General features: G+C 41.1%; 2 protein-coding genes across 5 annotated transcripts in view; one reads left to right on the top strand and one right to left on the bottom strand.

Annotated features, from left to right (window-relative positions):
- The first annotated feature begins 4,196 nt into the window (after nucleotides 1-4,196).
- Nucleotides 4,197-16,945, top strand: LGALS8 (galectin 8). 3 transcript variants are annotated; one of them, XM_042839803.1, is made up of 11 exons: nucleotides 4,197-4,259; nucleotides 4,511-4,601; nucleotides 6,245-6,381; nucleotides 8,689-8,777; nucleotides 9,144-9,354; nucleotides 9,966-10,082; nucleotides 12,011-12,067; nucleotides 12,147-12,173; nucleotides 13,220-13,308; nucleotides 15,169-15,334; nucleotides 15,730-16,945. In XM_042839803.1, exons 3-11 carry the CDS (start codon nucleotides 6,340-6,342, stop codon nucleotides 15,877-15,879), a joined length of 948 nt encoding a protein of 315 aa, XP_042695737.1. In that variant the 5' UTR covers nucleotides 4,197-4,259; nucleotides 4,511-4,601; nucleotides 6,245-6,339; the 3' UTR covers nucleotides 15,880-16,945. The 3 variants fall into 3 exon arrangements, with proteins under 3 accessions (XP_042695737.1, XP_042695727.1, XP_042695746.1); XM_042839793.1 differs by lacking the exon at nucleotides 4,511-4,601; XM_042839812.1 differs by lacking the exons at nucleotides 4,511-4,601; nucleotides 12,011-12,067.
- A 657-nt stretch (nucleotides 16,946-17,602) lies between these two features.
- HEATR1 (HEAT repeat containing 1) overlaps nucleotides 17,603-18,781 on the bottom strand; it is a 34,082-nt gene continuing 32,903 nt past the window's right edge. For both annotated transcript variants that reach the window (XM_042839778.1, XM_042839769.1), the window contains exons 44-45: nucleotides 18,260-18,368; nucleotides 17,603-17,838 (exon numbers count right to left, since the gene is read on the bottom strand). In XM_042839778.1, coding sequence (XP_042695712.1) covers nucleotides 17,750-17,838; nucleotides 18,260-18,368 — 198 coding nt within the window. In that variant the 3' untranslated portion in view covers nucleotides 17,603-17,749. The remainder of the gene's footprint in view (nucleotides 17,839-18,259; nucleotides 18,369-18,781) is intronic.

An 18,781-nucleotide genomic window follows, 5' to 3' on the forward strand; every position in this document is an offset into this window, starting at 1 on the left:
CTTCATGTTGTGATTTTTGGTTTTTTTTTTTCTTTTTTTTTTCTGCCACCTATACCTGCAGGATGTATGGTGTATAGATATGGCCCTTTCCACCCATTTTAGGTTCAGGAAGATGTCCAAACTTGTGCGTTCTTTTCATTCCTACAGCATTAACTGTGTGCACACTAACTGTTCTCCAGCAGCAAAGGTACAGTGCTCCAGGAGCCTTTAGTTTTCCTGTGAGGCCGGCTGCGGGGTATCACCAAAAAGAGTGACAGAATCCAGTTGCCTTATTCACTACATGCACTTCCCTGTGATCTTTGGATGAGAGTGCAAAATGAAGTTTTGAGCTGTCCTTTGGAAGACTATTGTAAAGAACAGGGTAGTCAGCATGGCCCCAGGTGTTTGCTTGGAAGCATTTGTGCAGAAATGCTCAAATTCTCTTCTTCCTGAACTACTGTGGTATACTGCAGAGCTGCAACTTAAGTCAATGCAGTATCAGGTTCAAGGAACCTCATTTTTCAGTTTTAAACTGACTGCCTCCCCCACTTGCAAGTCAAGCTGTGAGCAAGTGGAAAAAATGTAAATTCTGCCTTATGGTAGTGTAAATTGTGGTAATACTGTTGACATGTGGCCACACAGCTGAAAATTATCAGGCACAGCAGAATTGTTTAAGCAAGGTCAGAGAGAGTGCATGGCATTTATAGTAACTTAAAGATCAGTCTGCTTCTGTAGTTTTTGCAGCGTATTTTGTTCTCCCATCCATGAAGAAGTGATTTGTTATTTATAACTAATTTTAACACATTTTGTAAGTCTTAAGTTTTGGGTCAGTATTGGACGGTGGGTCAGAACACTATGAAATGAGGACTTGGGCTTGTTTTTCTTGTGACAGTACTGTATTTCCTGGCCTCTTGGCTCAGCTAGCCCTGTTTGCCTGGCTATGGTGAGTTACAGCTTTAGCTGGGTGGGAAGGGTATGCATCTACTGGGCAGATAGGCTGAACGTAAGGAGCAATGAGAATAATTTATTTGGGTAAGGTAGACTTCACTTCGTAAGCATGTATCTTGGCCGGTGGTGTGGGATTGTCTCTATTTTATAAAGAACTGATGCAAGCAGAGGCTGATAGACATGAAAAAGCTCCTTTATATCATCTGGTGGTGGTGGGAAGGAAATCAAAGAGCCAGGCAGACTTGCTAGTTGGTTGGATCTCTGTATTTTACCTTCATAAAATAACGATTCTTGATTTCAAAGAGAAATAATTGGGATAAAAAATTTAGTTCCTTTCGGCTGCATCTTTCAACTTGAGAAGAATGTAGTACTGCGTGAGATAGGTGTGCAACTTTATGCATCTACATAAAGGTGCTTTTTTTTTTTTTTTTTTTGAAGAGTTTGTTTCAAAATTATGCAATACTTAGTTTGAGAATGCTTTTTTGTCCTCTGTGGATAATCAGATGTTCATATTTTTGACATAGACACAAATCACAGCTATAAGATTCTTAACAGGAAGAGCAGGGATAAGAAAAAAATGGTCACCTAAATCTTTACAATAGCTATGAGATTTTCTTTCGTGTTTCATGCCTAATATATGTGAGCATCCTCCTGTCTGCTCAAAATTCAGATCGTTCTCGATCCTGTGAATAGTTCAATAGATTTTGGTTTAGATCCTAATTCCCTGAAGCTGAGGAGTCCATCGGCTCAGTAAGTACATCTGTAATTGCTTCTTCTCTAATCATTAGAAAGTACCTACCATCTCGCGGTCGGAGGTGGTACTGCAGATGCTTCATTTCTCTTGAAAATGGAGCAACACAGTGGAAATGAGCACACTTGCAGCTGTGAAGACTCAGTGGGGAGATCCAAAGGTAACTGCAGTGAGGATGACGGTGTAGCTAAATGTGAAGGTGTAGCCCTGGGGATCTTGGGTTTGATCATGCTCTGGTTTGGTGAATATAACAAAAGTTCTCTGCTTTGCACAGATGTATGATATTTGTCACCTGCCTAGGGTAGGAATTGAGGCGTTATGTTTTGGTAGACCTTAGTACAATCACCTGTTGGGAAGAGCAGACAGAACAGGCATAGGTATGGGTTTGCTGTACTATCCATTGCGGTGAGAAAGATAATTATGCTGATTATGTATCAGAAGCTCATGTAAAAGCTTCTTACTATCAGGCAGGTTGTGATTGTATCAAAGAATCCAGTTTAGCTGCTAACAGACTTGTAGTTGGTGAGCATTGTGTTTATCTGAACTAAGAATTTTATTGTCACTATTAGATTGAACTACATATGTCCAAAAGCTCTGTTCTAATTATTGAATTGTATTCTGACAATGCTGCTTGAATGTTACATCAGTCTCTTCTCCAAAGTGGAAAAGGAAAAAAGAATACATTGTAAATGAAAGCTAAATATGTAGAGAGAGAGTTTGTAGGGATACTTGAATCCTCCTTCAGATGGTAACTCTTGGCCAGGGACAGCTGTTAAATTTGCCTTAGCTGAAATAGTCTTGAGAAAGTACGTCTGTTTCTCCCGCAAGCAAAAATCTGCTGGAATATGTGAAGACAGACTGTGCTAGCTGTGTGCTAGTAACACAGTCCCAGCAATGGTTGTGTGCTTGGGAATTCAGAGGAACTGTAGTTTTGAAGGCAAATGTTTGAATTAGAACTCCAACTGTGAATATGAGGGAAGATCTTGTGATTTGCCATCACAACCACCAGCAGTAAGTGGTGATAAAAGCAGCAATCAGAGGGAATCAGCAGAGAGATAGCAGTCTATGAACTAGACAGCTGTACTGCAGTGCAAGGTTGCTCCAGCTGAACCCCGAGTGTCTCACATGTCAAAGGCATATTAGCTCTGAGAGCTGAAAAAGGATTTTTCTGCAAATTCTATGAACTGCCTCTGACTCAGCCTTCAAAGAAATGATCAGCACATTAATTGAACTGTTCCGCTTCAACAGAGAACTGGTACATACTTCAAATCCATTTATTTCCTTTGGATTGCTTCTTCTCAAATGGAAAAGAGCCCTGGGTCAGAAGTGGGAGCAGAATTTTATTTTGCGGATTTTCTAGAAATACCTCAGCTTACTGCCCCTTTCCCATATCGCTGTGTTTTCACTGCAACCCTCAAGTGTCTCCACTGTCTCTGAGATGGAGTTTCAAATCTACTTTGAGATTGCTTTAAAATATGGAGAAGTGAGGGGGTTTCCACAAGCTTGTGTTAGTCTGGGTTGTCAAAACTATGTACTCTTCAAACTGGAGCGTCTTGGAATAATAGCTTCAAATGGAAGGTCAGTGCTAGTTTAGGCTCTGAGTCTTCATTCTCCTTCAGCTGCACTGGAGTTATGTAGAATGTTTCATAGCAGCTTTCTGCTACTGTCTATTTACAGACAACAGTTATTGGTCTTCTCTTGAAGCCCTCTGTGATCCTAAATGAAGCACCTTTCCCCAAGCCATTGGCTTTGCTACTCTTTCATCTTTGTTATCTGTGGTTCTGCTCAGAAGAAATGTCCTTGTCATACCTTTCTGCAAATGAATCCTTTGATGCAGGTGAGCTGATGTATCCTTGAAGCAGCTATCCTACAGCTATTACGTATGGTGTGCAATGTATTTTCTGCTTCTCTGCCGATGTGCTAGTTAAATGTGGAATGCGGAAAACTTTGCTGTTATTACTTGCTGTGACACATGCGCATTGTGTGGGGCACAGGGCAGTGCTCAGAACGGGGAAGGAGGGAGAAGATAGTGAAGGCTTTGGAGGGCAGGAGGTGTGAGAAGTAGCTGAGGCCCCTGGGTGTGCTCATAGCAGAGGAGCTGAGGGGAGGCCCGATGGCGGCTGCAGCTCCTCGCAGGGAGCAGAGGGGCAGCGCTGAGCTCTGCTCTGTGTGACAGCGGCAGGGCCCGAGGGAACGGCATGGAGCTGCGTCAGGGGAGGGGCTGAGGGTTGGGGACAGGTGCTGCACCACAGGGCGGTGGGCACAGCCCCGAGTGCTTCAGGGAACGTTTGGGCGTCGCTGTCGGACGTGGGATTTTGGTGTTGCTGCGTGGTGCCGGGATTTGGACTCGACGATCCCTTCCAAGTCGGGGTATTCCGCAACTCCGGACCTGCCGTCGCCGCGCCACACCCCACCCGCCCTCAGTCTCTCCGCCGGCCACAACGGCGCGGTGACGTCACGGGCGGACGTTGGCAGCGGCCGGAGGACGGCTCGCAGCTGCGGCGGTGACGCGTCGGGGCGGGGCGATGTGTGCGCGGGTCGGGCTGGGCCCCGCGGTGTCGGGAGGCGGCCGGGCGCTGAGGTGAGTGTCGGGCGGTCCTTGGGGGGAAGAGTGGCGATAAGCCCGCGTCTGTCCGTGTGGGGACTGTGGGGAGACCGGCCGAGGTTTAAGGCTTCCACTAGTGATGAAGCCGGTTCCGGTTGCTCCGTGGCTCTGATGTCGATAGCTTGTTGTCCTGCCGGGTTTTTAGCTGGTTGGGGATCGTGGCCCTGGTTGAAGTATCTTTTGTTTTTCTTTGCTTTTTACTTTTTTTTTTTTTTCCTTTTCCTCAGAAACCCCGTGTGCCCCGGTATAAAATCCTGCTGTAGTTACTGCCCCGAGCCTGGCTTGTCCTCCTGAAAGACGTTTTCTGTGTGCCGTAAGGTGCGGGTGCCATAGCCATTGGCCTTTCTGACTCCTTGTTTCTCACCGAACGGGCTTTAACTGCTTTGCAGTCCGTGAGATAGCAGTCCAGCACGCACATCTGCATCAATTCTAGACACGTAGGCAGTAACCTTGTCTTAGCGTTGCAAGCTCAGAATTTGCTGTCGCATTTCCAGGCAGCAGTTCTGTGGTGGAAGATGACACAGGACCTGGCAGTTCTGTGCCCATCTCCTGTTTAGCTACATGGAGCCTGACTTGTGGCTTCCCCTCCTTGCTGTCACCTTTCCCATAAAACTGCCAAACCAGTCACTTGGCCATATTGCCACCTAGCGTGCCAGGATTGATGTCTTTAAGAGTTCAGCTGTATGGCACTAAATTGTGGCTGTGGTTCTGTTCTTTGCTCTTGTCAGGGAGACCTATTTGCATGCCAAGGAAAGCACAGCGAGCAGGCTGTTGTTCAGCAGGCTTTAGATCTGGGAGTTGTTTCTTTGATTTGCTGTTGGGCTTGACAGTGTTATACTCAGAACTACTTCTTGTGCTGCCTCAAGTACCTTACTTTAAAAGCAAAAATAGTGGGATTTTCCTGCTTTATCACGTTCCTGTTGTGAATTTGTAGTGATATCCTTTCAGAAGATCAAAGGGGCAAAACAGGTGCACAGGGTAGGCCAGACATACAACATTGATGTTCCCTAAAATGCGTTTTAGACGCTGGTCCTGAGTAGGAGAGATAATGCCCTTCTGGCCCAAATTTCCCTCAAGATAAGCCAGATGTTGCAATGGGTCATGCCACTGATGAGTCATTGCAGAAGGTCACAGACTATTTATTTAGTGCCTAGCAGTTTCACACAATAAAACTTCTTCCTTTCTCTTTTTCCTTGCCTGCCACTCTTCACCACACAGTTTGCTTGTTAACTTAAGATGTTTCTCCAGAATGTGCATGGAAGAACAACCATGGTTTTGAGGTTGGCTCGTGAGCTTTGATCGCTTTCTTAGAAGATGTGCTAAAGAAATGATAATGTAGCTGGATATTCTTACAAGCTATTTTTTCTTTTCTTATTAGTTCTTTATATTTAATGCATGTTTTGCAGAGTTCTGTAGTTAGTTCTGTAGTTATTTGTAGAATTTAGGAACTGTGTGTGTTGGGAGAAGAAACGCCCTTTACTTCCTGCTGTGTCTTTGGCCAGTATCCCTTAGCTTCATGTAAGGTAAAACTGAAAAAAAGAAGTTCATCCCCTAGCACTTATTGCCAGGTTACTCAAGGGTAACAGCACCAAATGAAAAATAGCTGTTTATTTTGGGAAAACACATTTGTACTGTGGATCTTTTCCTAGGCTGCAAGCAGGTGTCAGATGGAGAGTAGTGAAGGCCTATCTGAGGGTTATCCGTGTTGCCCTGTGCAATACTGATTTTTATACAGGATTCTGTCTCAGTATACATAATCTCAGGAAGCAGCTGATAAAACTGTGTACCTGTGTGCATTGTCCCTTGCTAGGATGGCATGTTACTTTAACGAAGCCTTTAGTTTTGATGTTTCAAAACTTGACCAAACTTATTGGAAAGATATTTAAAAATATACTTTGGAGAATTTAACTTCATGTAGTGCCATTTTTGTTTTTCTGATTAAAACTTTTGGCTTTTCAAAGGTATCCACGCTTTGGTGCAGCCAGATCAGTGAACCTCTGAATACGCTCTGAGAGAGGTCACACAGGACTGACAGACTTGAACTGGAGGAGGGAAGATGATGTCCTTGGATGGACCGCAGAAGAAAATCAGTAACCCGGTAACTCTTATGTCAACAACTCCTCCCCTGGAAGTGGAACTCTGCTCTTTAATGTCAGTGGTTAGCAGAGCATTCCTATGGTTGGGAGTGTTACTGAGCGCTCTTGGTGTTGCTCGGGTGTTCGAGGAAGGTCCTAATAGGTTCTGGAATTTCTTTAGTTGTGCTCTGCAGCAGTAGCCTTGCAATGGCATGAGCAATGGGCTGGAGCTATACTTCTCATTTTCTCTTTAAAAGCAATTCTTTTAAGCCTTCAGGGAATAGATATTTGTCATAGTTCTAGCACAGAATGTTAAGAAACACTGGTTCTATATAGAATCTCTGTGAAAGGTCTGGTGTCACACACCTGTACAGGACTTCCTTATCTCTTATAGTTTTGCACTGATACAGTTCATTGCCCTCACATGCAACTGATTGTTCAATTCCACCGCTTGTTCATTGCTTGTGAAGTGGATAGAAGTGGGTGATGGGGAAATGGCTTTGGCTTTCTTCACAAGAATCTATCTGGGAGAAAAAGTGAGGCTGTGTGGAGATGGAACTAGAGCTGCAAGGACTGAATTGCAAAAAGGGGGGATGAAGATAGGGGTTTTGGAGCCTGATTTTGATGGAGAAGGAGAGGAGATGTGAAGAGGAAGATTAGTAAATGTACAGGTGGAGTTCGCTATGTAAGGAGAAGAGGAAGAGTTCAGCAAAACTGGATGGCTGGAAGGGAGGTGATCAGTATGGTGGGTGACAAGACCAAGCTGGAGAACATAAAGAGGTAAAACTGGGGCTTAGGTATCAAGAGCCTAGCGAGGGAATAAGAAGAATTGTTTGGGATTGGAAAATAGAAACAGAGGTGTGAAAGGGTGTTCCAATAAACTCAGGAGAGCCTCCAGACAAAGTCTGCAAATTGATCTTTTGGGGCCTTTTAAACTGAGTGTTGGCTTTGTGGGGAACTTCTGGAGGCTTGTAAGAGAGTTGGGATGAAGGAAAATCAAATAGTGTAACAAGCATTATATTCTCAATGGTGATTTAAAATTAGCAACACTTCTTGAGAAGTGAGGAAATAACAGGCATGCTCTGTAATGATGGAGCCTCGTTAAGTCTGTAGTATTATGCCCAGGAAATGCTCTATTAGCACCATGCAAATTCCAAGACAAAAGATGGCTAACCTTTTTCTATTAAATATATCCTTCTGGATGTAAGAGAGTTTTCTAGCTGCAGTGTCTCCTCCAAGTATAAATAATTTTGACCCACTGGAGTATTCAAATTCCAGCATCCCTGGGCTGTGTCTGCATGTTTCTTATTGGTTCATCTTTTGGAGACTGAACCAGTAACTTACACCCTGTTGTGATTCTCAAAGCTACTGTCCCTCTCAGGAACAGTGTGCTTAAACTGCATTACGCACAGAAAATACACAGAATGTATTTATTCTTATTTGGATAAAATTGAGCATTTTTGTACAACTTGTAGACTAAGGAACTAAGCTACTACACTGCTGTAAGTGAACAAATGAATTCCATCAGTCTGTTTGTTCTTTCACTTGTAACATCTAATTCCATGTTTTCCTCTTCCTCTACTGCAGCAAGCTAAGCCAGTAAAATCCACAAGACTTTTAAGAATTTGGTCAGTTGTGAGCTTATAATACTTGTGAAGCAAGTCTGTGATATCTCTAATGTAGAAGATGACTGCGAAGAGAGGTTTTGTGCAACATGTGGGTAGCAGAGAAGGGAAGGAGAGAGACAGAAGATGGAAATGAACAACAGTTTGGATTTCAGAGATTTTTTTGCTGCCATTCCCACTCTGCCAGAGTCCTTTTCTTTCCAATCTCTGTTTTTCAAGAAAGAACAAGCAAAAAGGCAGCAGCTGTAGTCTAGTGTTTTTTTTTTTTAAAAAAAAAAAAAACAAAAAACAACCAAACTTGTGTGAGATAACTCCTTCAAGCACCAAAGGACAATAGCTAGTCCTTGACAATGACCTAATTTGAAGAGGAGTTCTTTATCAAAAGTGAGGCAGTAAAGTATTGCTGTTATTTTTTTGAGAGCTAGGTGTGAAGGCTGTAAATGTTTAGCTTTAATTTATCTGGGAAGGCTGATCTTCAGTGATGAAAGTCTTGGTTTTTCCATCTGTTCGTGGCAGATATTTAATGCTTTACTAGTGTTTCACTTAAATGGAATACTAGTTGTCTTCCTTTTAATGTGCTAGAGCACCACTTAAATTTAAAATTAAAATTTTAAAAAATATTTAAATTTAAAAATATTGTTTAAAAAACTATGTATTTTGCCTCCATGACAAACTGTTATTTCTGTCTCTTTTCCCTCCCTCTAGGTCATTCCCTATGTTGGGACAATTCATGGTGGCCTTGTTCCTGGAGAGCTGATTGTGATACATGGGAGTGTTCCTGATGATGCAGACAGGTAGTAACTACAGTATCTCTTTGTGAATTATCATCAGGTGAACAAACCTGTAATGAATAAAATGTTTCTAGATGTTTTATGTGGGATGGCAGACGATGACTTCATCTGTAGTTGAAGTGGTAGTGTCACAGAGAATACAAGCTTAAGCCATTTATGAAAGTTTTGTGATGAAAATTGGAGGATAAAATGACTTTTGTTTTCCATAGATCCTCTCTTCTCTGGTTTTGCTTGTCTGCTTTGACATCATTTCTGTGATGTCGTTCCACCTGACATGTGTATACTTCTCTGAAGAGGTTATCAGTTGAACTTGTACATGATTTCTTGACACACTGAGTTAAACACAGTTTGCCTTATTTTTATGTTTAGGTTCCAGGTGGATTTGCAGTGTGGCAGTAGCATAAAGCCTCGAGCTGATGTGGCCTTTCATTTTAACCCCCGCTTCAAATGGTCTGGCTGTGTTGTTTGCAACACCCTGGAGAGAGAAAAATGGGGCTGGGAGGAAATCACTTATGAGATGCCTTTTCAAAAAGGGAGACCATTTGAGATTGTCATCATGATTTTGAAGGATAAATTCCAGGTGAGTTTGGGTTGATTTTTGTTCCAGTTGTCAGATCAGTAAAAGAGAGGCATATGATTGGAAGCATTGGTTTCTTTGTTACCTGGTATGGTCTAATTGTAGGAAAGTTCAGGAGTTTTTGTTTGAAGAGATGCTAAGTAAATCACACCTCATTTTGCCCGGTTCCCTTCAAAGTTGCATGAGTAGGCAAGTAACTTTCTGCCATGTCTAATGATTTTTCCACTTTTCTGTTCTCGTCTGTAAAAGATCATACAATAAACCTGTTTTGTGAGTAGCATAGGACAGTCCTCTTGATAGAAATATGTGGTGCATTTTCTTGCTTTGTTAGACTGCTAGCAGAGCAATTAGGTTATGGTGACCACATATTATGACCACAGTCATAAGTGATCAAGCAATGAAAGCTAAAGGTATGAAATGCAAATAAATCAAATATCCCTCACAGTAATGGAAAGAGAGACTGAATTGTGGATGAGCTGAACTTAGTTGGTTTGAAATTTCCAGGATGCTCTCTGCTTATGTACCATAGCACTGAAAATAGAGATATGTAAGTATAATTTGATTCACAGACTGTTTAATGTGACTTTTCCTATTCTTTTTCCTTGTCTCCTTAGGTGTCTATAAACAAGAAGCACTTGCTGCTCTACAATCACAGAATTAGCCTTGAAAGGATAGATACTCTTGGAATATATGGCAAAGTGCAGATCAGAAGTGTAGAGTTTGTTTCTAACGTAAGTTTTATAAACAGCTGACTTTTAAGATCCATTTCTGTCTCGCTAAACTTTAGAGTAGGATTTTATGGTGAAAAGATAATAAAAAAGCAGCTACTTAGTGTATCTTCTGTAATAAGGAAGGTCCCTGCCTCTCAACTGCTATCTCTATTGGAGAAAGTAAACCAACAGAGAAGAAGTGCAGAAAGAGCGAGTGATCCTTTGATCTGGAAGGATGAGAGAGCAGAAAGGGGAGGTTGTAAATACCAGGGAGGTAAAGAAGACAAATGCCTTCCCTTCCTTCTAGCTGCTCATTGAGGCAGCCTATATTTCTATATAATACGCTTGGTCTGTTCTGCCCTGCCTTCACTGCATTAGGGCAAAGCTTGAGTTTCCTGCTGCCAAACACCGTGTCTATTTCAGGTCATCAGACTAATAACCTCCTCTAAAGGAAAGTGAACATTTGGGCCTGGCCAAAGCAGAGCCTGAGCTTTAAAGAGAAGTCTATTCATTGACCATTTGTAAAGCATATGTACAGACTTTTTTATAAGCCCTGCCACTTGGCCTCGGGTATGTTGCTAGAGAAATGATGCATCAAAGCTGTCTTGGAGGGCCAGTTCTAAGAAGAGCCTGGGGACAAGCAGGTGCAGTACGTTCATTTCTGTCCTAAGCACAAAACAAAGAGTTTCTTTAGTCTGTGGTACTGATTCTATATCCTTTGAGGAAGAGAGGAGGGAACAAAGATGATTATTTCCTTTCTGTCTTTGCTTCTAGTGTGTGCTTTTCTGAGGAGGAAGAGTGAGTGCTTATCCTGAAATAAACTGTATGCAATATGCTGTGGATAGGCTGGAATTTTATCTGTGTGTGCCTATATTGTATAAACAAGATATATATTGTTTATACAATACACAGTGGAAAGGGACAGAGATATGGGAAGTGGACAGGAGTTCCAAATACACTCCCACCCTTCCACTCCCCATAGCATCTGTCTGTCTGCCCTGCTGTTACTCCTACACCAGCCAGGGAAGCTGAGTAGGTATCCTCAGATACTAATGGGTTAGGAGTGCTCTGTTAAATAAGGATTCAAACTGTAAAGAGGTAGTCTTTTGTTGTGGTTCAACCCAGCAAGCAGCTAAACATCACACAGTCCACTTGTCCCTCAGTGGGGTGGAAGAGAGAATTGGAAAAAACAAACAACGAAAAAAAAACCCAGCAAAACAAAAAACTAATTAGAACTCTGGTTGACATAAAACCTGTTCAGTAAGACAGAACAGGAAGAGGAAAAAATATAATAGTGATGCTATGTATTTTATACAAAAGAAGATGCAGAAGCAATTGCTCACCAGTTACCCACCAATGCCCTCAGCCATACCCTAATCAGCTGTTGCCTGCCCAGTCAGCTTCTTGGTCATTTTGTAAGTTTTTTTTGGTTGGTTGGTTTTTTTTTTTTTTTTTTGTGTGTGTGTGTGATATTATATAGTATGGGATGTCTCTTTGGCCAGCTTAGGTCACCTGTCTAAGTTCTGTCCCCTCTCAGCACCTTGTGCACTTCCAGCCCCTCACAGGTAGTAGGAGAAGCTGGGAAACTGAAATGTCCTTGGCTCTGTGCAGTGCTGCTCAGCAAAAACTAGAAACGCTGTGTTATCAACATTGTTTTTCTCCTGAAGCCAAAATGTAGCATCATACTAAGAAAGAAAAATCAGCTTTGCCCAGCTGAATCCAGGGCATCTTTTAATGTCTTGATTTGGCATCAGCAATTGATTTTTTTTAAGACTTTTCCTTTGTGGGGGGGGAGCATTTCTGGAGGCTTGGCAGTCTTTTTGTTCCATAACCCCTAATTTCTACATTAACAATTCAACCTTCAAAGCAACACAGAGCCATTATGTTTCTAAAACACCTTTATGTTCTATGGTGTTAGCAATGACATGTAAATATCTCTCTTTCTGCAGTCTGTACAAGGCTCTCAGCCATCATCTGTAGGAGTAACAAAGATAAACACAGAAAATGTACGTATGTTTGTAAAAGAATGAATGAGTCTCCCTGTTGTCTGATAAGTTACTTAACGTTTTCTGTTTTGTTTTGTAGGGGGAAGTGCCAGATGGTTTGCAATTTGTAAGTATCTCATGTAGACTTAGGCATGTGAGGAGTGAAAATGAACAAAACCCTTGATTATTCAAGGGGAAAAAAGAAAATCACAGAACAAGGGAATTGAGAATCACCTGGGAAATGCTCATCAGTGAGGTTTTAGAGCGATTCACTTTGTTAGTACTAGTAAATACGAAGCTATTTGGTAAACCATGCAGAAAACCCAAAGAACAACCATACCAAACACGGTATTCGTAGCCCTAAGTAGAGGAATAAACTGTAGAGTGCCTTAAACTTTAAAGAAAGGATCAAGTCATACCAAAACCTTTGTTCAAATAAACATGCTTAGTTTCTTCACATTAGTGATTACTGCAGAACAGTCCTACCAATTCAGATGAACTTAGGTTAATATGTGCATCTCAGGACTGCTCTTGTTACATATCCCTCCTAGTGACTGATCTGTGCTTAGCCTGGATATGCCTCAGGTGGCTGGATGGTAAGCATTGCAGCTTAGGGTTGGTTTTAGCTACCACCCAGCTGGCAAGGAGCATAGGCAGAGTGAGTGCTCATCTTTTTGCAAAAAATTGTACAGGAGGATAGCATGCAGGCTAGAGTAAAAGCCACATTCAAAATGAAAAGGGATTGGAAGTCAGCAGTAGATACAAACAGAATTATGGAGAAAGTGGTTTTGCAGGCAGTGCTTTAGTTGCTTTGTCATTTAACAGTGCCTTCCTTAGTATTCTTAAACCAAATTCTAGGCGGTGTTGTTATTTGCAAGTGGTGGACTTGAAAGAAGAAAAACACCAAGTACTTACTTTATTTTTGCCATTCATTCCTTTTCCCTCTTATTGCACAGTGGAAAAGTTGGAAGGGGGGGAAGTAAGCATTGTTTTGTTTGTCTTTGCGTAACTTCATCACTGTAGTGTTAATATCCTGGAATGTATCAATGGGAGTAGCTTTAGCTGTGAGCACAGATGTGAAACTGTAGGCTGGACTTTCTCCTCCTGAGTAAAACTCAGCATGTATGTTAAAAAAAAAAAAAAGTCATATTTTCACTGGTGCTCTATTTCCAGGGAGTTCCTTATGTTGGGAAACTTGTTTCTGCGCTTCATCCAGGATGCACAGTTGCTATTAAAGGAGAAGTGAATAAAAACCCCAAGAGGTAAATCTTAGTGATTTTTCTGTTGTTAACTGACCTGCTCTTGAGAAGGAATAAGCTTTTCTATTGCCTTGGTATATCCTTACTGACTTGCCATTTTGCATCTGAAATCATTTGAAACTACAATGCAGTTTTCTCAGGAACCTGCAGGATGCTGCTTTAGAAAAGGCTTAACAGCTCCACTGAGGAAAAGTGTAGGTAAAATCTGATTGTCTTTCCTGCTCAACATGCATCATTTATGAGGTTCTGTGTCTGTTCTAATTTTCCATTGTACAAGGCATGTGAGCACACATGCAGTACAAAGACAGCTTTTATTCTTCAGAGATCTGAGAGTGAGGAGAGTGTCAAAATTGGACAAAAAATGAATGACTGAAATGAGTTGCTAATGTGCTTAAATGCTGCACGTTATAAGATTTCTCTGAATACTTTTTGTTGACCTTGGGGATGAGAGATGGAAGGTGCCTAGCTGACAACAATTCATTGTAAAAGCTGATAGGGAAGTATGAGTTATCATTTTGATAGGAAATGAGAAACAACAGATTGCAAAGATGTTACTTTCCCGTGTAATTTAAAGAAAGAAAAGGGAGCACAATGTGGTCAAAATAAAGGTGAGGAAATGGCACACTGAAGCATGGACTTTCACTTTAAAGGTGGTTTGGGCTCTGTAGAAACATGCCTAAAAATGAAGCACTAAGTGCAAATGACAAGGAACGTGCTTTTTTGCTTTGTGTATGCATCCCACTTCTGCTTCCTCAGAACATCTGTCACCTTTCCTGCAGCTGTATGGCCCTAACAGTTTACCTTATTACTGGGACACAAGATCTAGAGATCTCATCTGCAAGTCTGAATGGACTTGGAATTGAATAGGAGAATAGATACTGACATAGAAGCATTTGTTCTTTTGGCTTGAAAAGCTTATTGGCACATTTTAAACGCTGTCTTATGTGTAAAGAGGCTATTGGGAGTTAAAGTATTGTTGGGTTGTCTGCTCTTTGCATTCATGCTTTGGCTGTGTAGATTTTTACAGAATTTTTAAGCTATTTAATGCCTTTCACTCAAGTCACACAACCGTAAGCATTCCTTGTTCTCTGTGAAAGAGAGGACTTGATAGCTCCCAAGTGTGGCAGTTGCTACATTTCATATCTATACTAAGTGGCTCAAGGCTTTCCAAAAGGAGGAAAATGACCCGACTGCTGGAGTTAATTTGGTGATAGGAATATTCTTCAAATGCAGTGAGGTCAGTGCAGCATGTTGAAGCATTTCTTTGACATATTGGTTGTTTTTTTCCCCCTGGCCCCTCCTCTCCTGAGCTATCCTCACAGGAGCCTTTTGCTGTGGAGATCATGTCAGATTGCAGGATGTTTTGGTCAGCCTGGGCAGAGCTACTCTGTCTATGGAGTAATGCTTTGTATGCGTGCTGTCCCACTGATGTTGCACATGCAGAGAGTCCTCAAACTTTTTCTTAGAGTCCATCCAGTTTGTTGGAAGTACAAGTATAATGTCTTCTGGTAAAAGAGAGCCTCCCACTCTCCATTGCACAAGTATATGGAGGAGAGATAGTGGAACAAGTAGCACAGTGTGTTTCTGCCTAGTGCTGTAGGGACAGCACTTGGCTCAGAATCTCTTTGCTGAGAGATGAGCAGAAAGCTGTGAGCGATGAAGCAGATGGAGCAGAGTTATGGTCCTATATCTGTTTCTTTAGAAAAGGTTGTGCCAGAGACAACCTGGTTGGTTCTTAGGTGGATTTCAGCCCTGGCTCCAGAGCAGACCTGAGTATTGCCTAAGGGCTTGGTAAATAGCAAGGACTGCTTCATGTTTATTAACTCTTGGTCTAATAAACTTATTTTTAAAAATGTCTTCCAGCTTTACAATAAATCTGAAATCAAGTGACTCAAAAGACATTGCATTACATCTGAATCCCCGACTGAAGAATAAAATCTTTGTAAGAAATTCTTACCTTCATGACAGCTGGGGAGAAGAAGAAAAGGAAATCGCTAATTTCCCTTTCAGTCCAGGGATGTACTTTGAGGTAAGGTTAACTGAAATGCAGTGTCAGAGTTGTAATTTTGCTAAAAGAACAGTAGCACTGGTGTAAAAATGCCATGCTAATGCAGATTGGAATGAAACTGCTATTCTTGCATTTCAGATGCCTTAATGTTAGGATTTAATAGGATTGTGGGAAGCAAAGATTTGAGTTTGTTTTAATGACAGCCATTTCCTTGTGTTTTCTTCTATATAATTGCAAGAACTCAGTGCATGCTCAGGACAAAGTTTTAATTTAATGTTATTCATGTTTCACTTTTTTTGTTTCTTTTGCATGAAAGTAATATATCAGAATTTATATCAGAAGCAGGACTTGCCCAACTCCATGGTAGAGTGTCAGCTTGTTTTTCATGTCTTAACTGAACTGTTCTTTCTTTTCAGCTGATCATTTTCTGTGATGCCCACCAGTTCAAAGTTGCTGTCAATGGTGTTCACACCCTGGAGTACAAGCATCGTTTTAAACAACTTGAAAAGATCAACCTACTGGAAGTCATAGGAGATGTTCAGTTATTAGATGTGAGGAGCTGGTAGTTCATTTCAGTACTAAATGAATTAAACCCCATTCTTACAACAGTTCTTCTGTCAAATACAAACCAACTCATGCTGAGCCTGCCTTTATCCAGGCTTCTGTGTCAGTCTGAGTTAGGCGAGTACCAGAACTGCTGTGAGATTAAATCCTCCACTAGTTTCCAGTATCCTGGCAAGATAAATGTCTGCTCAGATAAATCACCTGCATTACTGAACCTAGCAATATGAAATGGTGCATCGTACTGTGTCTTAACAATTGTGCTCAGTATGATTAACTATGACTAGTCATTCCTTAACAGTGTGCATTCAAAGTGAAGTAGAAATTAGATTGAAATAGAATATGAAGATATGCCTATCCTGAAAGGGTGATTATAAAATATATCCTGCTTGATTTATATTAGTGATTATAACTTTTTTGCCATGACTGGTTTTAAAAGAAGCTGACTCATCAGCTCTCATGGAAGGCAAGGAAGTATGTGATCAACTTCTTAGCCTGCTGCTGCAATAGTACCTTCTCTGACTCCTCAGTATGTCATCTCCTGCTTGTAAGTGGCTTAAATCAAATGCAGATCAGCATTTCTAGCTTACAGTTTTCCAAAGTGAAACAAATGAAAATAATTTAGCTGGTTCTAATGTATGGACTTTGGAATGCTTGTTTGATCAGAAATGGCTCCCAGCTGTGCTGAGATTGCTCAGGGACTAAAGTAGATGTATCTGTTTTTCACTGTAAAAATGTATGAACCTAGATACCCTGAGTTGAGACTCAGATTCTCATCAGTAGAACAGAGAACAAATCCTTTTGGAGTCTTGCATTAAAACGCTATTTAAAAAAAGCAGTTCCTACTCAATCAGTTTTCCTTACAACTGTCAGTCTTAATTTTTATATATGCTTATTTTTAAAAATAAGTAAGTTGCTGCTGGCTGTCAGTGCTTGCCTGAGGGTTGTTTCTATTTATTTTAACAGCTACTGAAGGAGTGAAAATTTTGAGAATAAAATGTACCTGAAAAGCTGTTAAACTACTACATTAAGTGTACAAAAAGCATAAATAAAAATAACATTTGTGAACTATGCTTTTCTCCAAATGTAGTTAAATAGTTACACAATCCCTCTTTGCCTTGTTTTGTGTCATTTTGCTTACTGACTTATCCTTTTCTCCAAGGGGGCCCTGACTTGAGGCCCATTTCCACTCCGAGTTACAGATCTGCGGAGCAGACACTGTGAGTAGGCCTGCATCTTAGCTGTGCCACACGTGGCCTGGCCTTCATGTGCTGTCCTCTAAGGATAAACTGAGCTGGCTGACTGGAACAGAGAAGCCTGTAGGCAGCTCCCACTTGGTAAGGGCTGCTATACCACCTGTACATTTTTGTCTTTATCTTTCTAAAAGTTGTGAAATGTTCTCATGTGAACATCAGCATGAGTAGAATTGCTTTCTTTCAGGACTTTCTTGTAGCTTTCTGTTCAGAATCTTCAGTAGGTTCATTTTTCACTTCATAAAAATAATACAAATGTACATTATCAGAACTGCAGGGTATGTGTTCAGTGATTACTGATGTAGCAGGATGGCCCTGACATACAGCAAGTGCAGATCCCAGCCACAGGATATTCACAGACAGTCCCAAACGTTGTCTGTCAGTGAATGGTATCTGGCTATAGCTTACTCTGGTTTCCTAATGTTAAGGGAAGTCATCTGATGACAAAAAAAGTGAACCCCAGATCATCCAGAAGTGATAAAGCCATGTTCTTATGATATTTTTTTATTAAAAAGTTAAGATCTTAGATCAGATAAAAATCACTACAACAATTTGTCTGTAACACAGGGCACATGTGAAGTTAACACAATTCAGACAAAGTATAAAAACAAAGGGGATAAACTTAGAAGTAGCTTTGGAGTGGTTCTCCCAAAATGACTTCCAATTGCTGAATTGTTTTCTGACACTGCTGTTCAACTTCTTCACATTCATCTAGAAAAAGAAGGAAGGCAGGGAATAAATGGAAGAGTGATTACAAAGCTACCCTAGAAGAACTCATCCCTCAAGGTTTGAAACGGTCTTCAAACACCAGGTCTGAAATTGTTCAGAAGTATTTTGTCATTACCTCAGGAGGTAGGCAATTCATTTGTACTGTAACAGTGATCTAAAATATGCAACCTGGGAGGCTCTAACACTGAGCAAGTGACAGTAATTTAGCTAACTGAACTTTAGGAAGGGGGTGGATATGACCCATTCCAGTTTGCAGCTTGCATAGTTTAAGTGACAGTATACTAATGCATGTAACTTACAGCTACAGCAGTTATCTTGTCTGAATCTTTGAATTATATGGACTGTATTTGTTTTGGTCACAGGCCAGTTGCCTGCCTTCACTAAGGTCATTTTAAAATATTACCTTCCATAAGCTCAGCTAAAAATGGAATAGATTCTGGTAGCAGGACCAGGTAGTTCTCCTTCAGTTTTTCTGCAACTTCAAGCAAAGCAAGCAGAGCAGCAAATCGGACCTAAAACAAAACAATCTGTGTGAGGAAACAAACATCTCCGACTTCTTTCCATCTCCTGGAAACACACCTAGCTTTTAAATAAACTTTTCCCAACTGAAGGAGACTATTCTAAGCTAACTTAAATCTCAGCGTCTGGATTAAGGTATTATACAAGGAAAGTGTTGCAAGAGGCAGCTATGTTTCTTAGCTGACAAAAGTCTTCAACTTCCCTTTACAATGCCACTTTTTCACAATGTTCCACTGTTTTACAATGTCTTAGCTTAGCACAAGGTTAAAAACCTTGTTTTTAATCATTCCCCATGATATAACCAGTCATAGGCAGGTCATGCCAAACCTTTATAAAAAAGAAAACAGCTCTGATGTTACTTAAATAACTATCTTCCATTTTCCCCTCTGAAGTACCTTTTTTTCCT

This window comes from Centrocercus urophasianus, unplaced genomic scaffold (genome assembly GCF_019232065.1).
Source record: "Centrocercus urophasianus isolate 14NV4802_14NV808 unplaced genomic scaffold, USGS_Curo_1.0 seq_10, whole genome shotgun sequence".
Lineage (NCBI taxonomy): Eukaryota > Metazoa > Chordata > Aves > Galliformes > Phasianidae > Centrocercus > Centrocercus urophasianus.